Source organism: Lynx canadensis, chromosome E3, assembly GCF_007474595.2.
Source record: "Lynx canadensis isolate LIC74 chromosome E3, mLynCan4.pri.v2, whole genome shotgun sequence".
NCBI classification, from domain to species: Eukaryota; Metazoa; Chordata; class Mammalia; order Carnivora; family Felidae; genus Lynx; species Lynx canadensis.
The window spans coordinates 22705781-22729918 of record NC_044318.1 but is presented as its reverse complement, the minus strand read 5'-3'; the positions used below and the strand labels follow the sequence as shown (position 1 = coordinate 22729918).

Below are 24138 nucleotides of genomic sequence, written 5' to 3'. Positions count from 1 at the left end.
TTTGTTGATCTTGTCAAAGAACAGCTCCTGGTTTCGTTGATCTGTTCTATTGTGGGTGTTTTTGTTTGTTTTTATATCATTTATTTCTGCTCTAATCTTTATTATTTTCTTCCTTCTGCTGGTTTTGGGTTTTGTTGTTGTTGTCATTGTCATCGTTCTTCTTCTTCTTCTTCTTCTTCTTCTTCTTCTTCTTCTTCTTCTTCTTCTTCCTCCTCCTCCTCTTCCTCCTACTCCTCCTCCTTCTCCTTTAGATGTAAGGTTAGGTTGTTTATTTGAGATTTTTCTTGCTTCTTGAAGTAGGACTGTATTGCCATAAACTTCCCTCTTAGAATCACTTTTGCTACATCCAAAAGATTTTTGGACCATTATGCTTTCATTTTCATTTTTTTCCATGTAATTTTTTTTATTTATTCTTTGATTTCTTGGTTGACCCATTCATTGCTTAGTAACATGTTATTTAAACTCCACGGATTTGTGCTCTTTCCAGACCTTTTGTCTTGTGGTTGACTTCTAGTTTCACAGTGTTGTGGTCAGAAAATATGCATGGTATGACTTTGATCTTTTTGATTCGTTAAGACTTGTTTTGTGGCCTAGCATGTGATCTATTCTGGAGAACGTTCCATGTCAAGATCTCTGGCAATCCTAGAACACAACCCTACCGGCAGAAGTTGATTGGAACTGAGAAGCAGGTATCTCTTTTATTCATTCATTCATTCATTATTTCTTTATTTAACGTGTTTATTTTTGAGAGAGAGAGAGCTCACATGCACATGCATAACCTGGGGAGGGGCACAGAAAGAGGAGGACAGAAGATCTAAAGCAGGCTCTGTGCTATCAGCAGGGAGCCCAGTGCAGGGCTCAAACTCATGAACCGTGAGATCATGACTGAGCCAAAGTCAAAGGCTTAACTGACTGAGCCACTCAGGGACCCCTTTTAGAGAGAGCGCATGCTGTCCAGTTTGTCACGGTGCCTCCTTGCTTCACTCTTTTTTATTACCAGCTTTCTCATGTAGGCATTTGAATTTGGTACCCTTCGTCTATTCTGACCTCTCCTTTTAGACAGAGACTGTGGCCTCAGAGGTCCAATCACTTGCTGTAGTCAGTAGACTTAGTAAAAGACAAAGGCAGAGCTAGAATTCTTCTCTTCTGGGCCATATCCTGTTAGGCCTGTATTGTTTCTGCTACCAGATGCTGCCTCTTCTTGAAAAACATTTTGGCATTTATGGGGGAAGAGTGTCCTTGTAGGATGTGTGTTGGGGAGATAGAGTCGAATTTTCATCATAAGGAACATCTCATCTCGTTGCCCCAGCCACTCTCTGACATGTCTTAAGTGAGGAATATGCCCTCACTGTTTTGTATGAATGGAGTCCTAGTATCATTTGAGCCTCAAACTGGGACTACTTCTCAGATACACGCGGATAAAATGCCGTGAACACTGGTGTAGTGCCTAAGAGTATTCCTGAGAACTGAAAACTCCTCGCTTAATTCATCAATGAGTTTGTGGATGTTTAGTAGATATAATTATGTGGTTTACTCACTCCTTTCCCTAACTTTAGGGGTGTTACAATGACATTTACTCATTTATATGTAAATTCTTTATTTTGAACATAATTTCAAACTTACAAGGAAGTTGAAAGGCTACTACAACGAACTTCAGTATGAAGTTTACCCGGAATGGGGCCCCTGGCTGGCTCAGTCAGAACATGCAACTCTTGATCTTGGGGTTGTGAGTTTGAGCCTCACATTGGGTGTAGAGATTACTTAAACATAAAATCTTAAAATAAACAAAAAAGAAAAATAAAGCTTATCCAGATCCACTAGTTAACATTGTGCCATATTTGCTTCATCATTTTTTCTGTGTGAACATAAAGAAAATACATACACATAATTTGAACTAATTGAAAGCAGGTTGGATATATCATATTCCTTTACCCCATAGAATACTTAAGTGCATATTTACTAAGAATATACTTTTACACATCTACAATAGTTATCACATTCAGGAAATTATCCTGGATGTATTATGCAGTCTATATTACAAATTTGTCCATTTTCTCCATGTCTTTTATAGCAGTTTTTTTTTTTCTTCCTGGATCTAGGCCAGGATCTAGTTCACTTTTTTTTTTAATGTTTATTTATTTTTGACACAGCGCGCGCATGAGTGGGGGAGGGGCAGAGAGAGAGGGAGACAGAGAATCCGAAGCAGGTTCCAGGCTCTGAGCTGTCAGCACAGAGCCCGACACGGGGCTTGAACTCACAGACCACGAGATCATGACCTGAGCCGAAGTCGGACGCTCAACCGACTGAGTCATCCAGGCGCCCCTCTAGTTCATTTATTGTTAGTCATTTTAGCCTTCTTTAACCTGGAACAGTTCCTCAACCTTTCTTTGTCTTTCATGCCATGGAACAGTTTTGAAGAATACAGTCTTGCTATTTCTCTTGTTTCTTTTTGTGTGTGTATGCATGTATATTTACACCTATTAACAGTATGGATGTATGGATTCCTCTTTTATTCAATGGGTTATAACCTATTACTATACTTCTATATTGTGGATCCTCAAACTGTGTCAGGTTTGGCCTCTTCACGATGGTTCCTATGTCCCTTTAATGCCCTAATACTTTTTTTAGTACTTACTTCCTGGCACAACAAAATATTCCAAACTCCCTTGGTTATCTTCCTTGCTCCTCCCCAAGCTGGAACCAGGAAGGAAGCTTCAAAGGGCCCTGGGACCTGGGATCCTTCTGTGGAATATTTAGAAGCCAAGATCTGGGAACTAGGTATGTGTAAATCAGTCAATCTATCATCTATTTTTTCCCCATAAATCTTATACTGATATTTCCTGTTCTGATCCAGCCCCACTAAAGTTTTGCTCACTTCTTTCCTTCCATATTTGCTTTTCCCTACTTCCGCACGATAACCCTCCTTCTCAGCAATGTCTGTTTACTTGCATGTTCAATCCCCATACCCAAGGTAATTTCAGAATTGCTATGCCACTACCACTAGAGCAAACCTACTAAGAAGAACTTAAGGTTTGCAGTTCTTTTTTCTGTAGGCAGAGAGTGCCTGAAAGTTACTTGAATTAGTTCTATTTTTCCTCTTTCAGTGGGTCACTTTCACTCATCTAAAATAGAGTTGGGATCGTTTACTTATGTCTATATTCTGATTTTGGCTACCGTCCATCTCTGTTGATTTCACTTTTTGAAGAGGTCGACCATTAGGGGCGCCTGGCTGGCTCAGGCGATGAAGTATGAGACTTTTGATCTCGGGGTTGTGAGTTCAAGCCCCACGTTGGGCGTAGAGCTTACATTAAAAAAAAAAAATTGGGGCACCTGGGTGGCTCAGCCGGTTAAGCATCCAACTCTTGATTTTGGCTCAAGTCGTGAACTCATGATGGAGCCCCTCGTCAGGCTCCATACTGAGCATGGAGCCTGCTTAGGATTCTTTCTCTGCCTGTCCTCTGCTCATGCTTTCTTCTGCCTCTCTCAACGTAAACTTAAGAAAGAAAAGTTTTAAAAAAAGAAAGTGTTGACCATTAAACATGATTTGAAAAGTCCAAGTTATATGAAAAGGTATACTCAAAGAAGTGTCTTCCTCTCTCCAGAGCTCTGTTGTTTTCCTTAAAAAAAATTTTTTTTTAAATGCTTATTTATTTTTGAGGGAGAGAGACAGAGTGTGAGCGGTGGAGGGGCAGAGAGAGAGGGAGACACAGAATCAGAAGCAGGCTCTGGGCTCTGAGCTATCAGCATGGAGCCCAACATGGGTCTTGAACTCACAAACCGCCAGATAGCGACTTAAGCCAACGTCGGAAGCTTAACCGACTGAGCCACCCACGCACCCTCTGTTGTTTCCTTCCACAAGAACATAAACAACAACCCAGGAACCCTCATTAGGTAACCGATTTTATTAGTTTGGGGGTTATACTTTTTGTGCTTTCCTTTGCAAAAATTTGCAGATACATTTGTTTCTTTATTTTCCCTTCTGTGAACAAGAGGTAGCACAGACTATAAACTTTGCTTTCTTCCTGGAAATCATTCCATATCAAATCACAGTGATACAATTTCTAAATTGCATATAGTAAGACAACGTTCCATTCACTTACCAAATAATTTGAGTGACTGTGTGCCAGCCACTGAGCTAGACATAAAAGATAGGGAAATGAATAAATATAGTCCCTGCCCTTTATAACCTCGGGGTCCGTATAAGCAAAACCATCCCAGTACTCTGAGAGCCTGAAGGAGTGAGTCGGTAACAGGCTGTTCAAAAGAATGGACACCTGAGCTTGACGAACGAGAAGGTAGGTGAAGAAACAGCACAAGTAAAGGAAGAGTTGGAAAAGAGCAAGGTGTGTCGTGAAAATGGGAGTTTCATGAGGCTAAAACTTAGAATTTGCTGCAGGTGGAGGAGACGGAAGTGCCCATAAAGAGGCTGGAGAGGTGGCAGGGCACCCAGTGGTGCCAGTGATACCAGGAAAACGCCAGATCTGTATTATTTAGGCATCCAGGAGACATAGTCTTTAAGCTACCACTCGGATCCATTTCTTTCATAAGTATTCAGTTGACTACCTGTACTGTGCGAGGCACTGCAGGTACAGTAAGAGTAGGATCCCAACTCTTAGGGAGCGGACACAAGCGAGACAGAATTAAAGGAGGTCTTAGAATGAAGCGGAGCAATTTGCCTGGCAAGCACATAGGAGGGGGGACCTAACACACTCGATGCCTGGAGTGAGACACGGGTGAAGGCATACTTCCCAAAAAGGAAGGGTGACTTTTAGCTAGATATTGTGCCTGTTTGTGGCAGAGGGTTTGGGAAGGCTTCCAGTGCTAATGCCTGGAGTGAAGGAAGATTGAGATACTGAAAGTTTCACTGGGATTAAGACCAGACTCATCGCTGCTCTACTCCATTCTCCACATTGCAGAGTACTCCTCTAAAAATGTAAATCTGGCCTCTTCCTTTTCTGTGAAAGGCTCCCCACGACTTTGAGCATAATGGCCAAGTCTCTTTAAAATCTAGTCCCAGGTCTCATTTTTTAAAAACGTCTTTAATTTTGTATTCCTGCCACGTTGACGTTTTATCTCATCACATCCTATTCCCCTTGCCTAGCAATTCATCACCCAACGCTGGACTCAGTGTAACTCCTATCTGTGCTCATATGCTTCACCTGATAGATCTCATCTAATTGTCTGGGTCTACAGCTAACTTAAACTCCTTGAAGACACGAAGCGGTTAACTTACAGTTGTATCCAGTGCATCCAGCCTAATGTCCTAATGCCCAACTGATTTTGAATGAAGCCTGGCTTCATCGCAGAGGTGAGTATCAAGAATTTTGAATTAGACCCTAAGTACTTTGACCTTCAAACACTCTCTCCGTCACTACAGTTTAAGGGTTCATTCTAGGGCACGGAGAACCCATTTAGGTTTTAAATCACTTACGTTTAAAATACTTCAGGATTTAGCATACATTTATCTACAGCATGCTGAGTGTCTATCAGTCTTTTATTTAAAGCAGACAAGGTCAAGTAGAGCTCCTCAAGAAGCCCACCACCACCCCCCGAAGAGGGGCAGTCGCTAGTCTATACCCGGGATTTCTTTGCACTTAGACTCCGCCCACGAGCATCCAAATGGCGGAAGAACTGCACGCTACGTCGTGACATCTCACACAAATGCGGAGGCATCCTGACGCTACGCCACCGGCGTGGGCGGGGCGGCCGGCTCTTCCTTCCTCTCGGCTACTTCGGCTCCTCCCCTAGCGCTTCACACGCTCATTGTGAAGCGACAGCGGGCATCAACCCCTAGGGCTGTTTGAGACCTAGGGATTCTAAATCTTTGGCGCGCGTGAGCGCCCGCGCTGCTCCTTCCCCACTCCAAAGGCTAGGGGTGCGAGATTCGCTTTTTTCTCTCCTCTCCCGCCCGGAGCCAACCGCCCCGGTGCGCGCGGACCTCTCGCGCCGCCGTTCCCTCCTGCCCGCCCCTCCCCCTTCGGGAGCTCCCGCCCGCGCGCTCCTCCTCTTTCCCCGGCGACGCGCACGCGCGCCAGGCCGGCTCGCGCCCTCTCGCTTTCCTCCGGCCCGCGGGACCCCCCTCCCCTTCCGCCTCGCGGCGCTTCCTCGAGCCGCGGTCGTTTCTGTCCACCCCCGACACCGCGGGGCTCCCCCCGCCCGCCAACGGCGGGTCCCCAGCTTCCCAATCCCCTTCGCTTCCCGCGCTCTCCGGCGGGGGCCTAGCCCCAGCCTCCTCTCTCCCTCCCTTCCCCCTAATTCCCCTTCCGGACGCTGCCATCATGTTGAAGCCTCAGCCGCCACAACAGACCTCCCAGCCCCAGCAGCCGCCCCCCACGCAACAGGCCGTGGCCCGCCGGCCTCCCGGGGGCACCAGCCCTCCCAACGGCGGCCTCCCGGGGCCCCTGGCCTCCACCTCGGCTCCCCCAGGGCCTCCCGCGGCCGCTACTCCCTGCTTGGGGCCTGCAGCAGCCGCCGGGAGCGGGCTCCGCCGGGGAGCCGAGGGCATTTTGGCGCCGCAGCCGCCGCCGCCGCAGCAACATCAGGAGAGGCCAGGGGCAGCGGCTATCGGCAGCGCCAGGTGAGGAGGGGTGGGTTTCCGGGCGCTGGAGGCTAAGCTGCGGGGCGGCGGCGGCCGCTCGGCTCCAGCCCAGCGGCCGGCACCCGAGGACACCGCGCGTGGCGGGTACCTAGCCTGGCCACCTTAGAGGGGCGCCCGGGGAAAGTGAGGAATTCCCGTGAGGCTGGGGGTGGGCCCCCTCAGGTCCTAACAGGTCAGAGGGAAGGGGTCCCCGGGCGGCCACCGGGACATTTAAGGGCCGTGCTCAGCTCTCAGAGCCTAGTCAGGGCTCGGGGCTCGGGCCTTAAGGGCAGGCGGGGCGCATCCCGCCAGCGCCGTCAGAACGAGGAGCTGGGGGGGTGAAGAGGTGATCGGGGTCCCCGGCTCCATTACCACGAAGGGTCTCGCGGTCCCCGGCTTCAGCCAATGGGGAGTCAGCTGCGGGAAGGGGTCCCCGGCCGTAGCCAATGGAGGGGGGCGCGCGGCCCACAGTTTGGCCAATGGGGAGGGAGGGACTTGGGAGCGGGTTGCTACCACCTCCTTCCCGGTCTGGCCAGTAGGAGGGGAGCGGGGTGGGCGGGGGAACGGAAGGAGGGACAACTGGGAGGACTGCGGGCAGGGAACCTCCAGCGCGCGCGCGCTCTTCCCGTACGTGCGCGCGGATGCTCTGTCTTATGACCCGGGCATTCGTGAGCCGCGGGTAACCTACAGGGCAGGGTTTGGGAGTGTGCGTGGCGGGGTTCGCCTGGTGTTCATGGATGAGTGGTGGGCACCCCACTCGGCTGCTTCTGCGTGTGGGTTAATGGACTTGAGAGTGGCGGTACACGCAGGCGCAGTGGGTTCTGGCCGCGGAGGGGGGGTTTTGGAAGCCCGTGGGCTTTAATGCGCAGGCGCAGGCCGGGCGAGGCCTCCCGGTGGATGGCTTTTGCGGCTGCGCTGTCCCCCAGCCCCGCCAACGGCCCCCTCATCGCCCTCCTCAACCGCCGGTTACATCAGCCAGCGAAGAGCAGGGTTACCGGGCGATCAGTGACCCCTCCCAGAGTGGGTAATATTGAATGAGTAAAAGAGGTCGAGAGGAGGGTGGGTCCTAAAAGGAGTACCCTCCTCCCAGAGTTTGGGGCGTAAGGCTGGTGAAAATGATTGTCTTTTCTGTTTTGAGAGGTAACGTGCGTAAACTGGGTAGTTCTGAATCTGCTTTCACTTTTATGTTTGGGGTGGATTATTGGTTAACGATTACTGTAGCGTTTTTAGGGGAAGCCTGTAGTCCTGGCCCCTTGGAGGTGAGAAGGTTGTGTTGAATTGACAACCATTGCTGATTGAGGTCTGTTTTAGTGGCATTTGGAGGAAATGTGTTTACTGGCTTTTACTGTCTATGCCTTTCTTCCTCTGTAAGGTGAGAGTTTGAAAATCTTGTTAATTGGTTTGTAGTCTAAATAGGCATGTTCACAGGGTATGTGATTGTCGGATACCACGTTCTTTGAAATAAATCGTATAAGAGGGATTAAACATTTTTAACTAGTTTTTTGTTTCCTCTTATAGGGGACAAAGCACAGGAAAGGGCCCCCCACAGTCACCGGTGAGTGCCTCCTCACACACACACCCCAAAGTACAGAGGTACATGTGGGCATATGGGACAGATTAGGTGCACAAATAGTTGGGCTCAGAATAAGAAATGATGTGAGGGGAGTGTGGATATTCAGAAGGAAGGGGAGGTGTCAAGTGTCTATTTCTTCTGTGTTACTGACAGGTGTTCGAGGGTGTTTACAGCAATTCCAGAATGCTGCATTTTCTTACAGCTGTTGTGGTAAGTGGGTTCCTAGCCCATAGGTTGTTTGAGGGATGTAGTATGCCAGTTTGCTGGAGACACTCTTCTTATTCCTCTGTTCCAGGGCTCCACTTGTGATGTGAAGGTGAAGAATGGTACCACGTATGAAGGTATCTTCAAGACTCTGAGCTCAAAGGTTAGTGGACTCAAATTAGCTTATTTTTGCAGTGGCATGTAAGGAGAATGAAATAGACTCACTGAAGATGTGAGTTGAGTGGTGTTGGACAGGCTTGTGTGTGCTACTCATTTCTCTAAGCCTGTACCAGAGTAGTGCTGGAAGCACTAAAAATGGATTGGAAAATTGAGGGTTGGGTACTTTAGTGTTAAAATACTAGTCCTGTGGGTAATGTTCAGAAGACTATTTGTGTGACTGTGGTGTTGGAAAAAGGTTAGAAAGGGTAGGAGAAAAATAGTCCTATTTTGACCATCACATTTCTTGATATTGACCCTTTACTGTTGGGAAATAGTTTGAACTAGCCGTGGATGCTGTACACCGGAAAGCATCTGAGCCAGCAGGTGGCCCTTGTCGGGAAGACATTGTGGATACCATGGTGTTTAAGCCAAGTGATGTCATGCTTGTCCACTTCCGAAATGTTGACTTCAATTATGCTACTAAAGGTACCGTGTCGAGTTTTTATGCCAGATCCACTCTTTGAGTAGAGGGCATAGAGCAGTTACGTAAGGACTTGTTCTTCTTCTTCCCCCTGTACAAACATCTTTTTTTTGAGGAGGATGGCCAGATTTTTCTTTTTGAAACTGTATCTTGATACCTAAGATGCAGTGGGATGAATTCCGGCCTGTGGTGTAGTTCTTCACATTTTCCTTGCTTTGCTTGTAACTCCTTGTTTCTTTTGGACAGTTAAGATGTGGCTTGTTATGCTGCATCCACCCTCACCCACCTCTGACACACGCAAACTTTTCTTTGCTCCTGAACTACTCATTTGGGGCAGGGGGTGTTGGAAGAAGGCTATGAAGTATCTCTTGACTCCTGATCTTCAACTCTGCCCCCACAGACAAGTTTACGGATTCAGCCATTGCCATGAACTCAAAAGTGAATGGGGAGCACAAAGAGAAGGTGCTTCAGCGCTGGGAAGGGGGTGACAGCAACAGTGATGACTATGACCTCGAGTCTGACATGGTATGGTCCCCTTCCCTGAGAACCCGAAAGCTGGGTCACTCTACTGTCTGAGTGTGGGTTGTTGACTGTGATGTCGTAGAACCAAGAGTTGCTTCTGGGGAAGGGGAGAAAAATCTCTTACTGTTGCCTGTTGTTGGCAGTCCGATTCCAAATGGAAAGGTACAGAAAATAAAACAAAAATACTTGTTCTCCCAACATCTGCGATTGACAACTATTAACGTTTGTTTGAAGGTGTTTTGTTTTTTTTTTTTCTAATTAACAAAGTATAGACAAGATCGAGGACCGTGTGGACCCATGTCCCTTCCAAAAACAAGCACTACTATGAATCATTTAAAATTCCTCATGAGTTAAGGCATTATGATGCTATAGTTAATCCATACAAGAATTTTCTTTCCCTTTCTGTTCCTGAATTATTTCATGTTTGAGTTATTTCATGATCTACTCAATGCTTTTAGTGATTTTGTCTTATTCTGTTTATATACGTATACATGGATATATATACAACAGAATGTATTTTTTTTTCTTTAGTGGTTGGTGTTTTGACTCGTTATTTTGTTGTTAGAAATAGTGCCTTACAGGGGCACTTGGGTGGCTCAGTCAGTTAAGTGACTTCGGTTCAGGTCATAATCTCAGTTCATGCGTTCGAGCCCTGCATAGGGCTCTGTGCTGATAGAGCCTGGAGCTTGCTTCAGATTTTGTGTCTCCCCTTTTCTCTTTGTCCCTCCCCTGTTCGGGCTTTGTCTCTCTCTGTCTTTCAAAAAAAAAAAAAAAATAGTGCCTTGCTGAACTTTAGAACATGTGTCCCCATGCACGTACGCTAAATTTTTCTGGGACATTAACCTGGTAAGGGATTTGTTAGGTCCTGTAAGACCTTGGTTTTACTAGTTGTTAGCAGTTTGTCCTACAATTGCTAGTACTAGTTGATATTCCTGCCAGCCTTGTTTCTATTTTCCACGCCTGGTTTGGTCAGATCTTTGTTTTTTTCAGCCTGGTGGAGGAGAATGACAGGTCATTGTTGCTTTCCTTGTTGGGTTTTTGTTTTTTTTTGTTTTTTTTTTTTTTTTCAACTTTTTATTTATTTTTGGGACAGAGAGAGACAGAGCATGAACGGGGGAGGGACAGAGAGAGAGGGAGACACAGAATTGGAAACAGGCTCCAGGCTCTGAGCCATCAGCCCAGAGTCTGACGTGGGGCTCGAACTCCCGGACCGCGAGATCGTGACCTGGCTGAAGTCGGACGCTTAACTGACTGCGCCACCCAGGCGCCCCTTCCTTGTTGGGTTTTAAAACATTCTCCTTCCTTCCCACCTTAGTCCAACGGATGGGACCCCAATGAAATGTTCAAGTTCAACGAGGAGAACTATGGTGTGAAGACCACCTATGATAGCAGTCTTTCTTCTTATACGTGAGTGTCTTGGTACTTCCTAGATGATGCAGTTTGAGGCCTAGGGTCGTGGCATTTGTTCATTCTTTTCTGGGTATCTAGGATGTCCTCTCCCCACTCCTAATCTGTCTTGTATATTGTCCCCTCAAAATACCAGGCCATCTCGTTGGTAGAATTAACTGCTTTTTTGTCCGTTTATCCATGCTTTTCTTCTAGAACTTAAAACATACTGATATGTGCGTGTAAATACTCCTCAGGTTCAGAGATAGGCCTTGTTGCTCTGCCTGGGACCTAGTAGATGCCCATTAAATATGTTGAGTTGTTGAAGGGATTAAACATCCACACGCCTGAACTGGTGATAGGACCGATAGAAACGTTTTTCCTTTTTCTTCTCTTGTCCCCTGGCACTGGGGTGGTGGTGATCTGTGGTGGTCCTCTTAGGGTGCCCTTGGAGAAGGACAACTCGGAAGAGTTTCGTCAGCGGGAGCTGCGTGCGGCCCAATTGGCTCGAGAGATTGAATCAAGCCCCCAGTACCGCCTGCGGATCGCCATGGAGAACGATGATGGGCGCACTGAGGAAGAGAAGCACAGTGCAGTCCAACGGCAGGGTTCAGGGCGGGAGAGCCCCAGCCTGGCATCCAGGTGATTGCTGGGGGCGGCCTGGTCTGTTTGGGGCTCTGTACGGGCTAGGGCTGGGGCCAAGAGCTTTGTACACTCCTTTCTAAGTTTCACAGCCATGTAAGATACAGGTTAGTACGTAGTTTTCCCCAATTTTCAGGTGTAAGAGTGAGGCCTAGAGCAGATAAGTAATTTGTTCAAGGTAACAAAGATTAAAGCTTGTGGGTTTAGGGAGGAAAAAATGAGTTTGATTCCCCTTTTTTGCTCTGCAGGTTAATCCATTTGTAGGTCTTATTCTTCCCTTCATGCAAATGAAATCAGAGTGTACATGATGTCCAGTAACAGTAACCTGTAAAAGCTGTACCTTGAACTATAACGTGATACTATTTTTCTCATAGGTCAGGATGGTAGAATGTGGAGCTTTGGCCAGGTTGGTCAGGTCAGGGATTGGCACATCATAAGATCACAAGCCTTATAGCCACAGAACATTTAACTAGAACAGATTTTCAGGTGGGGCAGTGCAAAAAGCCAGAGCCAGGCAGGGTATGTGTGTGTATACCTGTACACGTGTGTTTTGGGAGGGAAAACTTCATTTTTCCAAAGTGTGTGGGCTTTATGACTAATCGACCTTGCTTGAACTCTCTCCCCTAGGGAGGGAAAGTATATCCCTCTACCCCAACGAGTTCGGGAAGGTCCCCGGGGAGGAGTTCGATGCAGTAGTTCCCGGGGTGGCCGCCCTGGCCTTAGCTCTTTGCCACCTCGTGGCCCTCACCATCTTGACAATAGCAGCCCCAGCCCAGGTTCTGAGACACGTGGTATCAATGGAGGTGAGTTAAGCGGGCTTTGGGGGGCAGGGGGCGGTGGTAGGGAAGCCGATAGGAAGGAAGTGGGAAGGAGAATTGAAAGGATAGGTGGGTTGGAAGGGTGATGCGTTGGTGATAATGTAATAGCAGATACTCTGCCTCTTTTTTCCCCATCTTAAAAAAAAAAAAAATAGGCCCTTCCCGCATGTCCCCTAAGGCACAGCGGCCTCTGAGAGGTGGTGCCAAGACTCTGTCTTCACCCAGCAGTAGGCCCTCTGGAGAAGCTTCTGTTCCACCTCCTCCTGCAGGTAAAATTTCAGCAGTGTTATATGAAGAAATAAAAATTTGTGGGGGATGTAAATGTCAGTTGTTGGAAAGCTGGGTTGGGAGACCGTTCCCAGATGAAAGAGATGTTTTGGGGGTTTTGAGTTTATGCTTTTTAGAAAAGAAATTTGTTTCCCTCCCGTAGAAATACCAATGTAGCAATCCATGGTTTGTGTTTGGTTGTCAGATGTCTTTTGTTTAAATTAGTTGTCAGGGTGACTGGTTGGCTCAGAGGAGCACGTGACTCTTGATCTCAGGGTTGTGAGTTCAAGCCCCACATTGGGCATAGAGCTTACTTTAAATTTTTTTTTTTTTTTTCAACGTTTATTTATTTTTGGGACAGAGAGAGACAGAGCATGAACGGGGGAGGGGCTGAGAGAAAGGGAGACACAGAATCGGAAACAGGCTCCAGGCTCCGAGCCATCAGCCCAGAGCCTGACGCGGGGCTCAAACTCACGGACCGCGAGATCGTGACCTGGCTGAAGTCGGACGCTTAACCGACTGCGCCACCCAGGCGCCCCCATAGAGCTTACTTTAAAAAACAACAGTAACAAACTTTTAAGTTAACATTTTACTTATTTTTTAAAATGTTTAATATGAGAGCATGCTCAGGGGAGGGGAGAAAAGAGAGAGAGAAATATCCCAAGCAGACTCTGAGCTGTCAGCATGGAGCCAAATTCAGGGGCCCAGTCTCACAAACCATGAGATCATGACCTGAGCCAAAATCAAGAGTCTGGCCGCTTAACTGACTGAGCCACCCAGGTGTCCCAGTTGTCAGCATTTTAAGACAGGAGAAATAGAAAATTTTCAACTTCTTTGGAAATACAGAAAGTTCTGCACAGTGAGTCTGCTCCTGTAAAACATTCTTATCTTTTATGGTGCCCAGGAATCTGTTTTACCTGATTAGGTTACCTGCCTTGCTCTTCTAGGAATTTAGGTTTGACCTTGCATATTAAAGGAAAAGGGGTGGGGGCGCCTGGGTGGCTCAGTCGGTTGAGCATCTGACATCACCTCAGGTCATGATCTCCTAGCTCTTGAGTTCAAGCCCCTCATCCAGCTCTGGGCTGACAGCTCAGAGTCCGGATCCAGTTCTGCCCCTCCCTCTCCCTCTCTCTCTCTCTCTCTCTCTCTCTCTCTCTCTCACTCTCACTCTCACTCTCACTCTCACTCTCACTGCCCCTCCCCTGCTCATGCTCTGTCTCTCTCTCCAAAAATAAACAAACATTACAAATAATTTTTAAAAAAAACAGATAAACTTGATTTGGTGTTTCTAGTAGGTTCCCTATGCCCATTGTGCACTGACCAGCAGTAACCATCGTACAGCTTTCCCTTTTCTTCCAGTGGGCCGGATGTATCCCCCACGCTCTCCCAAGTCGGCTGCCCCTGCCCCAATCTCGGCTTCCTGTCCTGAGCCCCCCATTGGCTCAGCAGTACCAACCTCTTCAGCTTCCATCCCTGTGACATCGTCAGTTGTGGATCCTGGAGTAGGCTCCATTTCCCCAGCTTCTCCAAAGATCTCATTGGCCCCCACAGATGGTAAGAGCCACATGGTTGAGGGCTTGTGGACAATGTGAAGTGTGGTTCTGGACAGAAGGACCTTCAGGCATGTGTCTCTTCTTGCTCAGTAAAAGAACTTCCAGCCAAGGAACCTGGGAGAACTCTGGAATCCCAGGAGCTGTCCCGGATAGCTGGGAAAGGTGAGGATTTCCACCCCCACCCCCCGCTGAGGTCTAAGTGTCCTTTTAATTAGGAGAGCACCTCAGTTAGTACCAAGAGTTTTGTTGGGGTTTGGGAAACAGTAGCTTGTCAGTCATGTGATCATAATTTGTTCTATAGAACTCTCAAGCCTTTTTTTTTTTTTTTCTTGTTTTCTTCGTCCTTTGGGCTACTGGCATTGTAGCCACCTTGAAAAAAGAAATGCGTATTTTTTCCTTTTTCACTGTTTTTCATAGTCCCTGGCCTTCAGAATGAACAGAAACGCTTTCAACTGGAAGAATTGAGAAAGTTTGGGGCCCAGTTTAAGGTGAGAGGAGTATGGGAGTGAGCCAGGGTGTAAGGATGGAGGGAGGGTGAGGGGGCTTATAGAAGAGGCACAGGACTAGGTGGAATAGAAGAGATGAGACCAAGCAAGGAGGAAGGAAGGAAGGAAGCCACGCCTGGGGTCTGGACCAGCTGTCTGGGCACTGTATGTGTGCTTTTCTCCTTCCAGCTGCAGTCCAGTAGCTCCCCTGAGACCAGTCTGGATCCTTTTCCTCCCCGGATCTTAAAGGAGGAGGCCAAAGGGAAAGAGAAGGAGGTTGATGGTCTATTGACTTCAGAGCCAATGGGGTCCCCAGTCTCCTCCAAGACAGAGTCCGTATCGGATAAGGAGGACAAAGCACCCCTGCCACCGGCAGGAGCCACCGAGGGGCCAGAGCAGCCCCCGCCACCTTGCCCAAGCCAGACTGGCAGCCCCCCGGTGGGCCTCATCAAGGGAGACGACAAGGATGAGGGCCCTGTTGCCGAGTGAGTAGGATGGGGAGCTGGGCAGGTGTCGGGGGAGATGAGCAAACTGTGAAGATTGACTTTGTTTTTCTGTCACAGACAAGTGAAGAAGTCCACGCTGAACCCCAATGCCAAGGAATTTAATCCCACAAAGCCTCTGCTGTCTGTGGTGAGATGGAATGGGCGAAGGTGGACTGGTTTCTCTGAGGGAGGCTTGGAAGTGGGGGGAGAGAGCATGGGGAGAGAGGTTGTGAAAGTAGGGCTGCTCTAGGGCAAATGTGTCAGGGTTGGGGGCGAGGGGTCACGATATGTGTGGCAGGTTTTTATGTGTTTAGGGTTTAGCTCAGGGAGTATGTGTGTTGGGCTAGTTCTGAACATAGGTTTCATTCAGATCCCTGATTTTGGCTTGAATGACAAGCCATCTAACTTTTTGGCTTTTGTTTCCTCACCTGTATTTTGAGAATACTCGTCTCAGGGGGTTCAGCGTGAGGCTTAAGCAAGATGAAGGGTAGAGTGTATCTGGCGTGCAGTGCTCCGTTACTGTTATAAGCCCAGGAGGGGCATACAGAGATCAAAATGCACGCATCCTCTGTTGTGTCTTACTACAGAATAAATCCACCAGTACCCCAACTTCTCCGGGGCCCCGGACTCACTCAACTCCTTCCATCCCGGTGCTCACAGCAGGCCAGAGTGGGCTCTATAGCCCCCAGTACATTTCCTACATACCTCAGATCCACATGGGACCAGCTGTTCAGGTAAGAGGAGAAACCGAGTGAGTCTAGGCTAAGAGGCTTGGCTGGGCTGGTGAGGACCGGGTCAGGCCTGTTCTGGGCATTTGTTAGCAAGCTGTTCAGCCTCATTTGTATCCTTGTTCGTAGGCACCTCAGATGTATCCATATCCTGTATCCAATTCCGTGCCTGGACAGCAGGGCAAGTACCGGGGAGCAAAAGGTGAGCAGAGTTGGCAGGGCTGCTCCGGCGGCAGGGGGGTGGTGCTGCCTCGATGCCTCCTGGCAGATGGAACTTAAGCTTGACATTCTCTCCCTTTCCCCAGGCTCCCTGCCCCCGCAGCGCTCGGACCAACACCAGCCAGCCTCAGCCCCTCCGATGATGCAGGCCGCCGCCGCCGCTGGCCCCCCTCTTGTGGCTGCCACACCGTACTCTTCCTACATCCCCTACACCCCGCAGCAGTTCCCGGGCCAGCCTGCCATGATGCAGCCAATGGCCCACTACCCCTCGCAGGTAACTGAGGCACGGGAGGGAGACAGGAGTACAGAGCTGAGGGTCACTCGGGTTTCGGTCCTGGCTCCAGCAGGACCCGTAGCAAAGCACTGGTACTCTCTAAAGCGCAGGTAAAACGGCGTCTCCTTGCTTGCGCCCTTGTGAACGTTAAACAAGGTGGTTGCGGCAAAGCTGGAGTCGTGCCGTGTACGGGTTATCGGGCAGCGTGACATGCCCACCGCTCCTCTCTTGTCCTTCCAGCCGGTGTTCGCCCCCATGCTTCAGAGCAACCCACGCATGCTGACGTCGGGGAGCCATCCCCAGGCCATTGTGTCGTCCTCCACCCCTCAGTACCCTTCTGCAGAGCAGCCCACCCCCCAAGCCCTGTATGGTGAGTTCTGTGCCCTTCCCGAAGACTGCTCCTTAGCCCTCTCCGGTGTGCTTGGCGCTGATCCCTTCCCTCTTTCCTGCTGTAGCCACCGTTCACCAGTCCTATCCACACCATGCTACGCAGCTCCATGCCCACCAGCCGCAGCCGGCCACCACGCCTACTGGGAGCCAGCCGCAGTCCCAGCATGCGGCCCCCAGTCCCGTCCAGGTGCCTGCCATGGGGGATCCGAGTGGTTGGGGCAGGAGTGGGCGGCTGGAGGAGGGGGATGGAGCTAGGGGCTCATTCCCTTCGGGCAGGGTCGGGAGTCGGTGGGGGGGGTAGGCCTGGTACCCGAGGAGTGGGGTGGCACTCACCCTTCCCCTCCCCCTAACAGCACCAGGCGGGGCAGGCCCCACACCTGGGCAGTGGACAGCCACAGCAGAATCTGTACCACCCAGGGGCCCTGACAGGCACGCCGCCTTCTCTGCCACCGGGACCTTCTGCCCAGTCCCCTCAGAGCAGCTTCCCCCAGCCAGCCGCTGTGTATGCCATCCATGCCCACCAGCAGCTGCCCCACGGCTTCACCAACATGGCCCATGTTACCCAGGTAAGAGCCCAAGGGACTTGCTTTCTATGGGTCTGTTTTGCCATCAGGACCCGGGTCCTGGGGCTATCCTGCTGCCCCTTTCCTCAGTGGTCTGAACACCAGGCTTCTCGGAGCCTGTGTGTAGCTTCTGGGGTGCTCCCAGCTGGGATTTTTTGTTGTTTTCTGCAGGCCCATGTCCAAACTGGAATCACAGCAGCCCCGCCCCCTCACCCTGGGGCTCCCCACCCGCCCCAGGTGATGCTGCTGCACCCACCCCAGAGCCATGGGGGCCCCCCCCAAGGCGCGGTGCCCCAGAGTGGGGTGCCTGCACTCTCAGCTTCCACACCCTCACCCTACCCCTACATCGGACACCCCCAAGGTGAGCAGCCTGGCCAGGCGCCTGGATTTCCAGGAGGAGCCGATGACAGGATTCGTGAGTTCTCGTTAGCTGGGGGAATTTGGCATGGAAGAGCTGATGGGCTGCAGGTGGGGCAGGATGCACGGGTTCTGGGAGGGGAGTGAGGGGTCTTGGAGGCAGGGCTGTCCCACAGGGCGCCCGCCGACCTGCACCTGTCTGTGAAGTATGTAGGGTGGGCAGAAGCCACAGTCGCCGCCGCCAGGGGCTTGCTCCTGGCTCTGTCCTTTGCTTCCCTCCGTCCTCGCTCAGTTGTGATCCAGCAGCCCCCCTCCCCACTGCCTCCCCAGCTCTCAGTGACCCCGACTGTCTCCTGACTTAGCCGAGGTAAGGTCAGCGCAGCAGACAGGGCCAGGCTGGGGTGTGGGGGGCTGAGCTGGGCACACGAGTAAGGGCTCTGGCTCACTGGGAAACAGCGATTGATCTGTGCTTCTGACAGCCCCATGAGACACCTTGAGGAGGCCGCTCCTACCCACACACTCCCCCCACACCCCACACTGGACGGCATTGGATGAAGGGACAGCTGCTTGGGTTCTAATGCTCCTGCTCTCTTCTCTTTCCCCTCCAACCAGTTCAATCTCATCCCTCCCAGCAGCTCCCCTTCCACCCCCCGGGGAACTGAAGATTGTCCTGGCCGCGACCTGAGACCTCCATGAGTGGAGGGAAGAGTGATCTATGTCTCTTCCCCCAGCAGCTCGGACCAGTCCCAGCCCCCCAAACCCCCCTTTACCCCGGGGGAGCTGGGGAATTCCTGCCAAGCACCTTGAAGGGGGGGCGGGGCTCGAAGTGGGCAGGGCCAGGGTCCAGCGGGGGTGGGGGGTTCCTGCTCTGCCCCTGCCCATCCCCACCCCATCTTGCCCTCCCATCCTCTCATCTATCCCCCGCTGGAGACGGAAGATCTTTTATTTTCTATTATTTATAACCTCAGACTTGGGCCCCCCTGTTTCTTTCTTCCCCATTAACTTGAGTGACCGGCGTGAGAGACAGACAGACAGGCAGATGCCCTTCAAGGATGGTTGGACAAGGACTTTTACTTTTTATTACATAAAAATATTAAAAAAAAAAATTAAAAAAAAATAAAATTTTAAACTAACTTAACCTGCCTATGGTTTCCTCTGGAGAAAAGAGTAAGATAGCAGCTGTCAAGTCTTAGGTGTCATGAGGTGGCTCCCAGCAGTGGGTGGGGACAGCATAGCAGTACAGTCTGTGGGTGCTGGTCCTTCTGCCTCTCACTGCCACACATCACCCAGCCTCCCGGGGACTGTTCTCTCATGTTGATGTCGGCCTTGTCTTCAGGTTTCAGGTTTGTATGTAGTTTTTAAGTTCACGTTTCTAAAAGGTTAGAACGTGTGTGGCGGGGGGGAATCTCAGGCTCCACACCATCAGCACAGGGTTCAGTCTCCTGAACCATGAGATCGTGGTCTGAGCTGAAATCCCGAGTCCCAGTGCTCAACTGACTGAGCCACCCAGGCAACCGTTTTAATTGAAAATGATTTTCTCCTTAGAGCATCAGGGAGGTGGCACTAGTACTCGTGGGTAGGCAGGGGTGTTTCAGATGGGACCAAAGCCAGAGAAGGTGAGCTGAGGAGCAGGGCAGGAAAAGGATTACATACCAGGCTACAGATCCAGGGTGTGAGGGTTGGAAACCTGGTAGTTGGGGGGCATGATGTGGGTATATAGAGGTAAATAGAAAACAGATGTGCAGGGGTGGGGGTCCCCAGTGGAAGAGCTCTCTTAAGGGATGGCAGTTGTGGTTGGGGGTGGGGCACTGATGGAAGAGGCAGCAGCAGAAAGCCAGATGAGCTCAGAAGGTCTCCGGTGCAGATGGAGACCAGTCTCCGAAGTACTGAGATGGAATTGCTGTGGGTGCTGGGTGGTCCTCCCCAGGGAAGAGAACTTTGCTTCGTCCCACCAGGAATCCCGGGAAACCTTTCAGCCTTGCTCACTGACTAAAGCAAACCTGCCCTATCTTTGGACAGGACTTCTCGTGAAGTGCCTTTTGTTGCTGTCCTTTTCTTGAGCCCACTTCCGTGCTGTGAATTCACAGGTTGGATGGTGACTCTCAAAACAGCTCTTAGGTTGGGCCTAAGAACCTCCCCACTCTGGAAGGCTGGTCAGTGCGGAACAGGCTCATTTGTCAGGAAGCAAGGCTAAAAGGGGTGCCCGTTAGTCCCTGTTGGAAGCTAACCTTTTTTGTTTGGGGTCAACATCCTGGTCAGTCATTTCAAGTTTTCAAGCATCTTACTCCCCATTTATCTGGTAAAAAGTCCTCTCCTTAATTTTAAATCTCGGTACATGCTCTAAACCTTCATCTTTGAAGGTTTTAAATTTATACAGTGAAACCTCCAATTGAAGATTGTCCTGTGTTTGGAATTGGTAATATATAGTGGGGATAACCTATCAAGCACACAGACTAGTTCAGGGACCTCCTTAGGTGCTGGGTGTTGGTCCTGGAGGTGAGCTGCAGCGTCCAGTATCTTAGCGCTTAGACGAGGGCAGGTAGACATTAACAGCTTAGTAACTACTCCCCGGGCACGGGAGGTGTGTCTGGCACCTCAGCAGAACCCATGCTGCGTCTCCCCCAGAACAGCCAGCAGTATCCTGCCACGGCACATTGCTAGACGATCCTACCCAATTCGCTAGACCAGCTTTCCTCCTCTCCTTATGTCCCAGTGGTTCGGACCACTTGAAAACGCAAAGCTTTTCCAAAACGGTACCACAGACGTGAACTGTAGGGCAGCACACGAGCTCATGTGTCCCAGGCTCCCTGTTTATACTCCTCCATCCTCTCCAACTTAGACCAAGGACACGAGAGACACAACCTCCCTATTCACAGAACAGTTTATTGACCTACCTCACCTGGCAGGGCGTGGGCCCCTCCTGACCAGGAGAAGTGTCCGTCTAGCTGCACTGCTAGGCAGCAGCCCATGCCCTGGGAAGGGGGCATCGAAGCAGGAGAGCACGCTGGCCAGTGCAGCCTCAAACTCAAGAGAGCCTAAGCAGAGTCCAGACTCAACTCCATTTGATGTTCTTGTCTTCCTCAGTCAGGGCCGACGTCTCCGTGACGAGGCCAGTGCCGATGGTCCGGTTGCCGTCTCGCAGGGTGAAACGCTGGCCTCTTTCTAAGATCATGGGCTGCCGCAAGATTAGGCTGAGCTTCAGGTCCTCGCCAGGCATGGCAAGCTCCTGGACAGGGCAGAGACAGGGTTCAGGCACGGCCCTCGGGGCACCTTTCCCCCACCTGCTGCCTACCAGGGTTAAAGTTACAGGAAATGGCAGCAGGGAGATCCTTTCTGGGGACAGCTTCACTCCAGCCACCGGCAGAGGTAAACATATTTGAAGACCAAAGGACTTGTGACCAGTGTTCCTAAGGTCCAATGTTGAAAGGAAACTAGGCCATGCAGGTTTCTTAGTCACAAGACTTCTCTGAGCTGTCATGCACAGTATATGATTCTTCAAGGGAGAATGCTTTTCTGGGAGATCTTTCTATGGGTAAATGCTAGCATGGCTAAGTTCACCCAGGCAATACTAGATGAAGACTGACTTCTCCTAAACCCATTGGGTCAGACCCATCTATCACTAGCTTCATCTACACCAGTCAAGGAAAAGTCACCCGTGTTGTCACATCTTTGGCACCACGAGTGAGGTAGAGCTGGTATGAAGAGTGGCTCTGCCACTCTTTCACGTTCCCTATGTGCACTATACCTTCCCTGGTGGCAAGATGACACGACAGGCCATGTCCCAAGTCAGAGAAAACATGACAGGCATAAAGTGAGACACAAAAGGCTTGTGGCGGCCACCCTCCTCCTTGCTGAGGATGTAAACCTGGAAGAGAGAGCAGCAAGGGTGAAGCTGTGCTTGGCTGGAAACACTGCCTCTTTGCAGAGGACAGTCTGGCTCAGTGATGCCCACCATCCCCTGGAGCCCTCACCTGTGCCTCCACCTTCTGGTGGGGTTGGATGGTCCCTGGCTTGGCCATGACCAAGCCACGCCTCAGGTCCTCCCGCTTCAAGCCTCGGACCAGGGCCCCAAGGTTGTCGCCTGCCTCTGCTCTCTCCAGGCTCTTGTGGAACATCTCAATGCCTAGGAAGGAGAAGAGACCAGGGAGGAGGATCAAGGACGGAGGGAAGGCACCAAGGAGCTACAAGGGGAAATCGTGGAGCCAGCCCCCGGGGTCCCAAGGCATCTTTCCTGTACCTGTCACCACGGTCCGAATGTTCTTGCTATGTCCCAGGAACTCACACTCGTCTCCCTTCTTCAGAATGCCACGCTCTAGTGTACCTGTCACCACCGTGCCCCGGCCTGGGAAGAAACAGAACACGACCTCAGGGACCCGGGGCCAGGCTACCACCAGAGAGGAGTGCAAGTGAACACACGGTCCTCACCAGGAATAGAGTAAACGGACTCTACAGGCAGCAGGAAAGGCTTCTCTAGGTCCCGGGTGGGCACTGGGATGTAAGTGTCCACAGCATCCAGCAGCTTCTGCACAGACTTCAGGCCTAGCTCAGGGTCACGTTGCTATGTGGGGGAGGTGACAGGACTCAAATTTTCATTCTGCTTCTCCTTACTAAGAGACGCTCCCCCGACTCCCAGCAGAGCTCCGGACGCCCCTCCAGCCCCATCCTTTGCCACCAGCAGCCCCTGCCTGAGCCCGCCTTCACCTCAAGGGCACAGAGGGCAGAGCCTACGATGACCGGGGTCTCCTCCCCTTTGTAGCCAAACTCAGTGAGCAGCTCCCGGATCTCCAGCTCAACCAGCTCCACCATCTCAGAGTCCTGGACGGCATCTGCTTTGTTTATATACACCACAACGTGCTCTACTCCAATCTGTGGACGGGAAACAGAGAGACATGGTGTCCTGAATGGACGAACTCCCCACTCTTCCTCTTTCCACCCCTCCCCAGGCTCTGAGTACCTGTCTGGCCAGCAATAAATGCTCTCGGGTCTGGGGCATAGGGCCGTCATTGGCCGCCACCACCAGGATGCAGCCGTCGAGGGGGGCGGTGCCTGTGATCATATTCTGGGTAGGAGAGGAAAACAGCCTAGTTCAAGGACCTCCTCAGCTCCACGTCCATCTAGCCAAGCACAGCGGTTAGGAACTGAGGCCCACCTTTCTCTGCCATCTCCTTACCACCCACCTTGGAGTGGCCGTGCCCAGATATCCGTGACCTCAACCCACACACCTTGAATATCCTAACCTCCCCCACCTGTACAACATTTTTCCTGGCAGGAGACAGCCCCTGGCCCCACACCCAGCAACTCTCTCACCTTCACATAATCTGCGTGACCCGGGCAGTCGGTGTGGGCATAGTGGCGGGCGGCAGTGCTATACTCCACGTGAGCTGCATTGATTGTGATTCCACGGGCTCGCTCTTCAGGGGCATTATCAATCTCTTCATATTTCTTAAACTTGGCTCCACCTCCCTCGGCTAAAACTAAGGGGAAGGAAGAGAATAAACCTCTCACCTAAAGTTCCAGGAGTAGAGGCAAGGCTCAAGCCACACCCCTGAATCTCCACCTACACAAAGGGCAGTCTGGGGGAATAACACTTCCTTGACCCCCTCCCTCAGCTCCTGGGGTCAGAAAGAAACGTTAAAAGGCCTCAAGGTCCAGCCCTGCGAATTCTCTAGGGTAAAAGCCTCTGCTTACAGAGCACCGGCCACGGCTAGAAAGAAGCCACTCGGGCTCCCCAACTTCTGCATCACAAACACTTTTGTGTGCAGGGGAATGTGTTTCCTGCATCTTCCCGCCCACGGCTCGCCCAAGTTCTGGCCCCTGGGGCCACGCCACCTCCAACAGCACCTCCCCGGCTCCAGGTCCCGCCAGCAGAGAGGGCGTTGCCGGACGTCCCCAACCAACCCCGCTTACTTTTCGTGATGGCCGCGGTCAGTGTGGTCTTGCCGTGGTCCACATGGCCGATGGTGCCCACGTTCACATGGGGCTTGTCGCGCACGTAGGTCTTCTTGGCCTCCACGGCCAGGCCGCGGCACAAGCGGGGCAGTGCCGGGGCCTTCAGCGGCCGCAACAGACCCTGCAACAGCGGGGTCGGGCCGGTGCTGAGACCTGCCGGGGAAGAAGCTTGGAATCAGAGCGCGGGTCCGAGCCCGGCCACTCCGGACGACGCCCCAAGCGTCCCGGGCCGCCATCGCCTTCCCCGCCCCCTCACCGCTCAAGAGGGGCGTCGCGCGCAGCAGGGTCGTGGCCGCCATTGTGGTCGTACTCGCGCCCGGAGTACCCGGTCCAGGGCGCCCGCGCGTGCAGAAAGGAAAGGGCACGGGAGACCGGAGGTCACTTCCGGCGGAAGTGAAGACAGGGAGGGCATGCCGGGTCCCTCTAGCCTCCAGTTTTTATGGCCATCTTTACGACTTCCGGGCGTGGGACCAAAGGCGACGCCCGGAAGGTGCTGGTATTTCGCG

The 24138-nt window shown here is 51.2% G+C and overlaps 2 protein-coding genes and 1 long non-coding RNA gene across 17 annotated transcripts; 2 read left to right on the top strand and 1 right to left on the bottom strand.

Moving 5' to 3' along the window:
- The first annotated feature begins 2723 nt into the window (after positions 1-2723).
- LOC115503851 lies at positions 2724-5866 on the top strand. Its single transcript, XR_003965523.1, has 3 exons — positions 2724-2778; positions 5194-5308; positions 5599-5866. It is a non-coding gene; the product is annotated as an uncharacterized LOC115503851 (long non-coding RNA).
- A 198-nt stretch (positions 5867-6064) lies between these two features.
- Positions 6065-18821, top strand: ATXN2L (ataxin 2 like). Of its 15 annotated transcripts, none has more exons than XM_030300326.1 (24): positions 6065-6577; positions 8096-8132; positions 8304-8360; positions 8446-8517; positions 8849-8999; positions 9395-9519; positions 10832-10923; positions 11344-11544; positions 12172-12347; positions 12518-12631; positions 13971-14183; positions 14273-14344; positions 14600-14670; positions 14857-15152; positions 15231-15300; positions 15740-15886; positions 16010-16082; positions 16186-16373; positions 16614-16743; positions 16829-16950; positions 17117-17329; positions 17498-17687; positions 18014-18050; positions 18319-18821. In XM_030300326.1, the coding sequence occupies exons 1-23, from the start codon at positions 6279-6281 to the stop codon at positions 18043-18045; spliced, it is 3141 nt and encodes a 1046-aa protein (XP_030156186.1). In that variant the 5' UTR covers positions 6065-6278; the 3' UTR covers positions 18046-18050; positions 18319-18821. The 15 variants fall into 15 exon arrangements, 14 of the variants coding, with proteins under 14 accessions (XP_030156186.1, XP_030156185.1, XP_030156182.1 ...); XM_030300325.1 differs by having other exon boundaries at positions 18296-18386; XR_003965522.1 differs by having other exon boundaries at positions 17498-18050; positions 18296-18358.
- Positions 18822-20546: 1725 nt separating this feature from the next.
- Positions 20547-24138, bottom strand: TUFM (Tu translation elongation factor, mitochondrial). The gene is made up of 10 exons (XM_030300330.2): positions 23889-24138; positions 23591-23785; positions 22991-23157; positions 22638-22742; positions 22385-22549; positions 22109-22241; positions 21921-22025; positions 21655-21806; positions 21429-21548; positions 20547-20909 (listed from the first exon to the last, which is right to left on the bottom strand). Exons 1-10 carry the CDS (start codon positions 23929-23931, stop codon positions 20736-20738), a joined length of 1359 nt encoding a protein of 452 aa, XP_030156190.1. The 5' UTR covers positions 23932-24138; the 3' UTR covers positions 20547-20735.

Bases quoted from the DNA above. Each gene is read 5' to 3' on its own strand.
- ATXN2L (XM_030300328.1), top strand. From the start codon at position 6,279: ATGTTGAAGCCTCAGCCGCCACAACAGACCTCCCAGCCCCAGCAGCCG. The intron at 14,184-14,272 runs GTAAGAGCCACA...CTTCTTGCTCAG, and splicing joins CTCATTGGCCCCCACAGATG to TAAAAGAACTTCCAGCCAAG. The intron at 16,744-16,828 runs GTGAGTTCTGTG...TTCCTGCTGTAG, and splicing joins CACCCCCCAAGCCCTGTATG to CCACCGTTCACCAGTCCTAT.
- TUFM (XM_030300330.2), bottom strand. From the start codon at position 23,931: ATGGCGGCCACGACCCTGCTGCGCGCGACGCCCCTCTTGAGCG. The intron at 21,549-21,654 runs GTGAGGGCTCCA...TCTCTCTTCCAG, and splicing joins ACCAGAAGGTGGAGGCACAG to GTTTACATCCTCAGCAAGGA. The intron at 20,910-21,428 runs GTATAGTGCACA...TGCCCTGTCCAG, and splicing joins TCATCTTGCCACCAGGGAAG to GAGCTTGCCATGCCTGGCGA.